Below are 8,627 nucleotides of genomic sequence, written 5' to 3'. Positions count from 1 at the left end.
CCCGAGCGGGCCGGATCCATTGGCTTTTACGGCCAGCCTTGTGGCCTGTCTTCCGGGCTGTTGGGAAGGGCGCTCGCAGCACAGCTCTTGTAGGGAAGCACTCCAGCCTTGCTTATCCCGGCAGCCGGATAGGTCCTTCATCGCAGCCTTTGGCGCTTGCTTGTCTCCTCCTTCTTACTCGCGTGGGGCAGATGGGCCAGGTTGGCCCGGGGGGCAGCGGTCTTCGATCTTTGCAAAGGACCAGCTTGTTCGTCGTGTCCGCTCGGGCGGCGGAGGACGGGGCTGGCGTCCCCCACCGAGCCACTCGCACCTCGGCGATCCGCTCGGCTCCGTCTCGCCCATCGGTCCTCGTGCCCGCGGCCCCGATGCTGCCCGGAGGGCAGGGCAGGGCAGGGCAGAGCCATGCGCAGGGGCCAGGGCTGGCATGGCAGGGCCGCCGGGGACACAGACAGGCAGGCAGGCAAGCAGGGTCGGTGCTGGGGGGCACGGGGAAGGCTTGCAAGCACCCGGCAGTGCCGCCTGCTGCTCCAGCCCCGGCTGCTCCTCCTGTCCCCTTCCGCTGCAGCCCGGGCCAAGTGTTTTCCTGACGGAGCTGGAGGAGCCGGCGTTCCCCGAGGACGGTGCCGTGCCGCCCTTCCTGCTGCCGTTCCAGGACGCGGAGTGGTTCGAGCAGGTTTACCACCACCTCCGCTCCATGGTGAGACCCACGCCATGGGGAGCCTGCTGCAGCAAGCCCCTGCCCCGCTTCTGCCCCTCTGGCAGGCGGGTTGAAGCCCCCCGGGCTGCCGCATGGGAGGGGCTGCAGGTGGCCCCATTCATGGCTGCCCAGTGCCGTGAGGCTGGGCAGGGCCAAGTCCTCGTGCGAGGCGTGATTTTGCTGCCATCCCGCACTGGACTGTGGTCACCGGGGCCAGCAGTGCTGCTTTGCACAGCCGTGGCAGGTGACGAGGTGGTCGTGGCCTGGCTTCATGGGCATGCCTCCACACCCCCGCAACCTGGGCACCCCCAGGCTTGCTTGGTGAAAGTCACAGGCAGAGAGGCTCCTTGAAACGCTCCCTTCCTCCTTGCCAGGGCTTCCCGCCGGACCTGAGCGTGAGCGAGGTGGTGAGGAAGCTGCTGGAGGTGCTGCCTGCTGCCGGGTATGCTGCCAAGACGGATATAGTCAGCGCCGTCCTGGCGCTGCGCGAGCAGCTGGGTGCAGAGGACGGCAGCGAGGTCCACGCTGCCCTGCTTGCCGCGCTGAACCCAAGCGACCCACCCACGCTGCAGGTGAGCCCCGACCGCTCTGCCACACCGTGCTGCGCCGTGCTACGCTGTGCTGCACTGCGCTGCGCCGCGCCGTGCCGGGGGTCTTGCCCGCTCTCCCAGGATCGGGGCCGGCTCACGCTTGGCCTGCCTTCTCTCCATCCCGTGGCACAGACTCAAAGGAAGTTTGTGCTGGCTGCCCTGCGTGCCCTCCTGGCCTTCTGCAGAGACAGCAAGGAGCTGCTGGTGGAGCTCATGGCCTGCTTCCTGCAGATGCCCATCACCCGCAGGCAAGTGCGGGGCACGTGGGGTGACCGGCGGGGTGGATGGGCTGGGGCACGGAGCCACGGAGGTGTCCAGGGAAGTCTTTTCCCTGAGGCCGGAGGGAGCTTTGGGCTTTGGCTGCCAGGCGTGGGCATGAGGAGCACTGGGTGACGGGTTTGGCCCCTCCTGAGCTGGCGTAAGTGGTGCTGTGGTCACAGGATAGGCATGAGGGACATTGGCCTGGCTAGCCCCTAGTCGCTGGCAGGGTCCTGAGCTTTGCAGGGGAAGTCACAACGGCCGAAGCTGGGAAGTAGCCCTGTCCTGGCTGCTGCCCATGGCGTGGCTGTCCCTGCGCCCTTCGAGCCATAACCGCGGGGACCGGGGGGCTCTGATCTCTGGCCTGGGGCTCAGCCATCCTCATGCCTCCATCAGTGGGTGCTTTCCAGGGCAGAACGGGGGGCAGGAAAGGAGCGGGGATTCAGCATAGCCCCATGCACAGTTTGCTGCGGCTGCTTGGAGCAGGGAGAAGGGGTAGATTTCGGGGCTGGGTGGTGAGGGGGTCTTGCCCAGAGCAGGACAGACACGGAGAAGCCTGGGCTCTCAGCGACCACAGCCTGCAGCAGCCTGATGGAGGAAAGACCCTTCCCCTTCCCCTTCCCCTTGGCCGTGCAGGGCACCAGGACACGCAGCTCCAGCCTCCTGCATGCAGTGGGGAGGAGGACGATGTCTGAAAGCCCCGACTGTCCCTGCCAGCTGGGGACCAGCCATGCGGGGGGTCAGCACCCGGTTCTCCTGATTCCTCAGCCCCTCGCCTCCCCCTGCTCTGCTCCCAGGGGCCCCGTGAAGGACCTCTTCCTGGAGCTGGGCCTGCAGGATCCGCGCAGCTACTTCTACGTGGAGATGGACTCCTGGGACTTCTCCGCGGAGAAGGAGGTCAGCAAGGCGGTGCTGCGGCGGCGGTGCGCGCAGTGGCTGGAAGGCGTGATGCAGAGCTTCCAGGTGCGGCGCTTCTTCCTGATCGCAGGTGCCCCCCGCCCCGCTGGACGCTGGGCGCGGGCAGGGTCGGGTTTCCTATCCCTGGCGGAGGACCAAGTAGCCCTGGCAAGAGAGCAGTGAGGGGCTCCACCAGTCTCCTGCAGCAGTGGCCCAGACCCCAGGAGGGAAGTGGCTCTGCAGATAGATGGAGAGCCTGGGGGTGTCAGCAGGGCGAGGGGCTGCAGCGTGCATGGAGCGGGCTGGGCCCCGATGCAGGGAAGGGACTAGCTGAGCTGAAGATGAGGGAGCTGGTCTGGGGGTGTAACAGGGGGTCCTAGCCGGCCCTCTCACCCACACCAATGGCACTGCCTAGCAGCGACGCTCTGGGGTGTCAAATGGAGCACAAACTGCCCCGCTGAGCTGAATCTGGCTGCCTGAATGCCCCCCACCTCCTGCCTATGCCTTGCCCATGAGCTCTCAGAGCAGGGAGGCATCTTCCCCGTGCTGCAGCCCCTAGCACGCCGCGGTGCCCTGCACAGGGTCGCCGCAATTCCCAGCGGCGTGGGGAGGCGCAAGAGGCTGGCGAGCTCCCGCTCCAGGCTCTCAGCTGTCTCCTTCCTGATGAAGGCCTGGCCTGGCCAGCGCCTGCACTTCCTCTCCTGCTGTTTGCCTGCAGCTGCTGCGATCAGGCTGGTTCATCCTGGGGAAGGGTCCTGGGGCAGCCTCGGGGCCGGGGCAGCTGGTCCGTGCTGAGCAGGAGCCATCCCGTGCCATCCTGCCCGGGGTCCGGAGTGGGGATGGGGCCGTTGGGTCTTGACGGGTTATTTCTGTCTGCCCAGGATCACCAGAGGAGCGGTTTGGATCTGGAGGAGGCTCTGCCAGGAAGAAAGCACGTCCTTGGCAGCAGCCCAAAGGTGAGAGCCCCAGCCCCGGAGAAGTCTCTGCCGCCCAGCCGCCGGGCAGGTCCTCGTGGTGGCCCAGCTGCTCCCTTCCTTCCCGACGTGCTTGTGGCTTGAGCCCCTGGTATCAGAGGGGCACCAGCAGTGCATGCAGCTGGGCACAGATGGGGGAAGGCACAGACCAAGCCCTCACTGTACCTGTGCTCCAAGCAGCCCAGCAAAGCCGGCCCGGAGCCGGCGACCCTGGCAGCCTGTGTGGAAGGGCTCTGCCGGGCAGACGCCGCGGGGATGGTGCTGCACATTCGTATGGTGGCTTCTGCCTCCTGGATTTTCCTGTCGCCGCGTAGGGGTCTCTTCCTGCAGTATGACCAACACTGCCCTTCGTATTGGGATGTGCTGCACCCCACGTGCCCGTGGCCTCCCACGCTCGGGTCTTCTGAAGCATAAGAGCGTCAGCACAGCCACGTCCGGGGTCAGACACCAGGTCCGCTTTGCCCAGAGAGCGGAGCTGGAGGGAGAGGGACTGGAGCTGAGCAGGGCTTTCCCCCGTTCCTCCCTCCCTGCAACTCCAGCACTGAGATCCAGGCAGGGCTGGTGCGGAGGCCGTGCCCCTCGCTCCCTGCCCCAGAGCCCCCAATGCCCCTTTCCTCCACGCACGTGTCCAAGCCCTGGTGCATGTGGCTGAGCTCTCGGCTCCCACCACTCCTGGGGCCACGAGCCTCCCTTTAGTGCCATATTGGGGGGAAAGACCTCCCTGGTGTTCGTGTTAAACTGCCGCCTGCTCGGTCCACGTGTGACCCTCGTCCCTGTCTGGTGACGGACAGTCAGTAATAAATCCCAGGGACTTTCTCTTCTCCATTGCGTGTGTTGTGGACCCTTCTCCTGCCCCCTCCAGCGCCTCTTCTCCGGAGTGCCCAGGCCTGGCCTCGTTAGTCTCCTCCTAGGGAAGCCCCTTCATGCCGCTCCTTGTCCTTGCTGCCCTTCCCTGCACCTTCCCCAGGTCTCCTATCTCCTTTTGGAGACGAAGGGACCAGAGCTGGGTGCAGGATTCACAATGTGGATGCCCCGTGGGTTTATAAAGGGGCATCACAATACTCTCAGCCTTGTTCCCAATCCCCTCCTTCATCCTCCCTGACGCGTTTGCTGGTTTGACGGCTGCTGAGCGCGGAGCTGGTGTTTTCGGAGAATGTTTTTACACCATCGCGCCAGTGGGCGCCAGGCTCAGAGCCGCTGCCCTCCCCGAGCTTGCTCCTTCCTGTGACTCCTGTTTCAGGATAAGAAGGCGACCGCGTGGTGCAAGGCTCTGCCGTCTGCTAGCAGCCTGGCGGCATTGGCGCAGCCCATCGACGCCGTAAACCATTTCTGTCGGATGCAGCTGCGCAGGAGCTTAGAGGGGCTGAAGCCTGCCGGGATGCAGGATGTCACGAACGCCGTGGTGGCCCTGCCCTCCCTGGGGAAGTAAGTTCTTGGAGACGTGGATTCATAGCTCTGTCCTTCCCTCCCGTCAGCTCCCAGCCAGGCGCGTGATGGGGGAAGCGACCTACTCGCGGCACCTGGTCACATGGCACAGCGGTACCCAGTTCGGACGGGCGGTTTCTCCACCCTCTAAAGAGCTGCCCTGTGGAACGGCTCCTTGTTGGGCGCCCAGAGGAGAGGCTGATTTGCGCTCGGGTGTGAGGAGCTAATTCGGGAAGGGGCAGCCATGGAGTCACTGTGACATCCATAGCATTGGGATCACCATCCAAGGGGCTGCAGAGTACAGACAAGGGACCTGGTCCTGGTGGGTATCGGAGAAAGGGCACCGAGCTGTCCCGGGGACCTCAGGTCAGGTCCAGGATGGCAGGTCCTATGTGCCCAGGCAGCTTTTCTTCTGCTCCTTCGCTGTGGGCCGTGCTTCCGTCCACCAACCCCTTCACTTGTCAGTAAGGGCCGTGTCCAACGTGCCACCCTGATCTTTCACATAGGAGCGGTGACCCAGAAGCGCTGCCTCCTTCTCTAAGGGCCAGATGGAGCACTACGTGCGGGGACCTCTGGACACTGCAGTCCCCAAGTCAGCCATATGGCTGCCCCACAGGGTTTTACGGGCCACTTTGGTCACGCGTGTGCTTACAACACGGCATGCTGTCCGATACGATGTCAGTGACCGATCACTTGTGGAAGCTTTATGGGGAGGACCTTGCATTGGCACTCCAGGGTTTCCCATCAGACCCATGTAGTAGCTCCCACGGGTAAAGAAGTGGGTCATCGGCGCCGTGGGACATACAGAATAACTGCTCTTTCTGTGGCAGGAGCCAGGCCATCCTGCGGCTGGGAGAAACCAACACTCTGGCTCGGAGGAGGTCGCCGCGGCGTAAGTAGTGGACCCAGCTGCCATCCCTCCCCCCCCAGTCTCCAGGAGAGGGACTTCCATGGTCAGTCCTGTTTCCTGGGGAGGTTTCCCTTCCTCTTGTCTCTTGCCCTCTCTCTACCTCCTCGACCCTGGGTTGAATTATAACAGGAAGCATCTCTGGTTCTGTGTTCATCATCAGAGCCCCAGTTAGGATCAGGCCCGCATGTGCTGGCTGCCGTGCAGAAAACTCGGCTCCCGCCCCAGGGAGCTCGCACTGCGGTTTGCACAAGCGGGTGACACAGAGGGGAGACCAGGGCAACAGCAACACGATCGACCCAACACACGTCCCACGGTCGCAGCCGGGCGCCTCCGAGTTAATTGTTGGTTTGGTTCGGTTCCTAAATGAGCCGTGCACCAATGATTAATGCAGATCTGGACTTGTGCCCGCGCTGAGCAGCTGGCATGTGTCCGCCCCGCTGTCCCCCACCCCCTCGTGCCAGCTGGGATGGCAGGCCGCGAGCAGCAAACAAGGCTTTCCCTTCAGCTTCTCCTCCTGCCAGCTGGTTACGGCTGCCGGGGTTTCTTCTCACCCTTCAGCCCAGAGGGGCCGAGTCGGGGGAGCCGGTGGCAAACAGCCTGCTCCGTTCCTCTGTGCCAGGCCATCAGACGTGAGTGTTATAGCTCTCGCAGAGAGGCAGAGAGCCTCCCATTCCTTTCGGCTGTACGAAGCTGATTTGATCCTGGAAAAAGGAAGGAGTGAAGTGCTTTGCTCCCAGCTGGTCGTGCCTTTGTAAGTGAGGAGAGCTGTCATCAGAAGGTCATTTCCAAGGTCCGGGTTGTCCCGCTGTAGGTTGGTTTGCCAGAATGAAGGACAAAGCACCAACGCTATAGTGGTTTCATGAAGAGTGGATTCTCCCTTCAGGCTGCAAGAAGCCAGGGAAAACAGTCCACGGGGGACAGAGAAACTGTCTTGTTTAGATACTTTGCCAAGGTTTTATGCTGAAGAATAAAACCGTGTCCTGAAAGCTACTGTGGCGTGGCAGGAAAAAGGCCAGCCCGCCACAGGCTGGATGGTGCTGTCACGGACCTGTGCCACACTTCCCGTCTGCTTCCCACGTTCCCCTCGGGGGGACGAGGGCTTTATCGCTTTGAAGTGTCACCGCCAGGCACACGGCCATGTTGGGCAGTGCGCTGTTGAGTGCACAGCTGTAGCAAGCGGATGGCTCCAGGCAGCGTGCTGGGGTCAGTGGACTGTGCCAACGCACATCCGTGGGCAGCTCAAGCGGTTGTCAGGGGACGTCTGTTGTGCACGCGTCCTGCGCGGCCGCATTCTGCACGCTTGGGTGCTACCGTGATGTGGACTGTAAGGCCCTCCCCAGAACACGCACATCTGGCAGACAGGCACACGGCACGCGTGCAGCTGCATGCAGCATGTGGGGGACACGCTCCAAGCCAGGTACCTTGGCCACAGATGGGATGAGAAGAGGGAGAGGCCACGACACCATCCCGCAGGGGCAGAGCTGGGGGTGCCGCTTAAAACCAGCCGCCTGGCAGTGGCAGCTGCGTTTCCCTTCAGCAGCAGTGAGGGAGTCCCTTGACTTCATGGCTCATTGCCATCTCTTGTTTCCTCCTAAGCTCTTCACTCCACAGGTGTTAACGACCCTCTCCCCTCTTCACTTCCACTAATGGAGCTAGCCTTTCCTCTGCAATTCTGCTGCCTCTTAGTTCCTCCTGGTAGTGTGGCTCCTGCTTCGCAGCCCTGCCGACTGTTTTCAACCCTCCCTAAAACCATTACCTCCGGTGTGCAAACATTAGCTCAGAGGAGCGCTGACTCGGTGTGGAAGTAACTTCCAGGGAGGCACTGGATGCACTGGCAAGATGCTCAAGGAGGCTTAGTTTTGGGTTGGGCATCTCAGAGGTAGACATTTAAGTCCAGTGATGACAGGACTAAAGAAACATTTTAAATATTAGTTTTGCCTGTATTGTTCTGTTTTGAGTACAAAATGTATCCTACAGCAAATCAGTGTGCTGTTCAATAGAGCTGCAGTTGTTTTTCCTTTCATCTTAAACTGATTAATTCAGCTCCAGGCCCCTGGCATATTAGTGAAGCTTCTAGTTCCTTCTTACTGGGAGGAAAATACGTCAGGTGTGATATGCCACGACGCACCACACCATCTGCACCCCCCTTTTCAAAACGCTAGGTCTGCCCATGCTCTCCTGTAGGCCTTTTTGTTAACGTGTTCTTGTCTGTCTCCTCCATACGCAGGGTTTTACCTCCCGCGCATCATCCCACGGCCTTTGTTGAAGGGTTTTGTACACGCTATTAGACTGCCCCTGCCAAAAATCACCCTAAGCCCGTTCCCGTACGACTCGGATGCTCCGGCTTCGCAAGAGACATCCATCGCCGTGCACCAGAGAGTGCAGAAGTACTTCATCCCCAAGTCCTCCCTCGCAGACAGCTACCCCTGAGCCGCGGCGACCCCGGGGCTGCGCTGCAGCCTGACTTCCCGTGCACGCTTATGATCCAGGCGAGATGCTCTGCAGAGGCCACTGAATGCAGAGCGGTGGCGGTCGTCCAGCCACTTCTTGGGACGTGATGAATAGCTACTGATTGGTTGTAGCTCTGTAACAGGCCTCCTTCCTGTCTGCAAAATGTCTCCGTGGAGTTTATCTGTGTTCCCATTTGTACGCTGCTATGGGCGGCTCACGGCAGGGTACGTTTGGTCAGGCTAGGGGGGCTGACCAGAAAGGGGCTGTGTGAGAGGCTGGGGTTTCCATTGATCTTCTAGGTCTGGGAAGATCTTCGTCTTCAGCGCGACTCCTGTGAAGCCGGCAGAGCTGCGGCGGGGATGAAAGGCTGTGCTTTCACCCCTGGCCTCAGCATTGCGCTCCCGTCTCCGGGAGGTGGAGGTCGG

General features: G+C 61.9%; 1 protein-coding gene across 4 annotated transcripts in view; it reads left to right on the top strand.

The window, feature by feature from the left end:
- Window positions 1-8,359, top strand: part of LOC102374088 — a 15,318-nt gene extending 6,959 nt beyond the window's left edge. For all 4 annotated transcript variants that reach the window (XM_025214223.1, XM_025214225.1, XM_025214224.1 and 1 more), the window contains 8 exons: window positions 566-697; window positions 1,072-1,269; window positions 1,420-1,535; window positions 2,343-2,508; window positions 3,324-3,398; window positions 4,657-4,841; window positions 5,672-5,733; window positions 7,979-8,359. In XM_025214223.1, the coding sequence (XP_025070008.1) occupies window positions 566-697; window positions 1,072-1,269; window positions 1,420-1,535; window positions 2,343-2,508; window positions 3,324-3,398; window positions 4,657-4,841; window positions 5,672-5,733; window positions 7,979-8,181 (1,137 nt within the window). In that variant the 3' untranslated portion in view covers window positions 8,182-8,359. The remainder of the gene's footprint in view (window positions 1-565; window positions 698-1,071; window positions 1,270-1,419; window positions 1,536-2,342; window positions 2,509-3,323; window positions 3,399-4,656; window positions 4,842-5,671; window positions 5,734-7,978) is intronic.
- The last annotated feature ends 268 nt before the right edge of the window (window positions 8,360-8,627 follow it).

The sequence above is a fragment of the Alligator sinensis genome, unplaced genomic scaffold (genome assembly GCF_000455745.1).
Source record: "Alligator sinensis unplaced genomic scaffold, ASM45574v1 scaffold987_1, whole genome shotgun sequence".
NCBI classification, from domain to species: Eukaryota; Metazoa; Chordata; order Crocodylia; family Alligatoridae; genus Alligator; species Alligator sinensis.
Note: the sequence above shows the minus strand (reverse complement) of the source record. Positions and strands in the feature narration are given on the sequence as shown.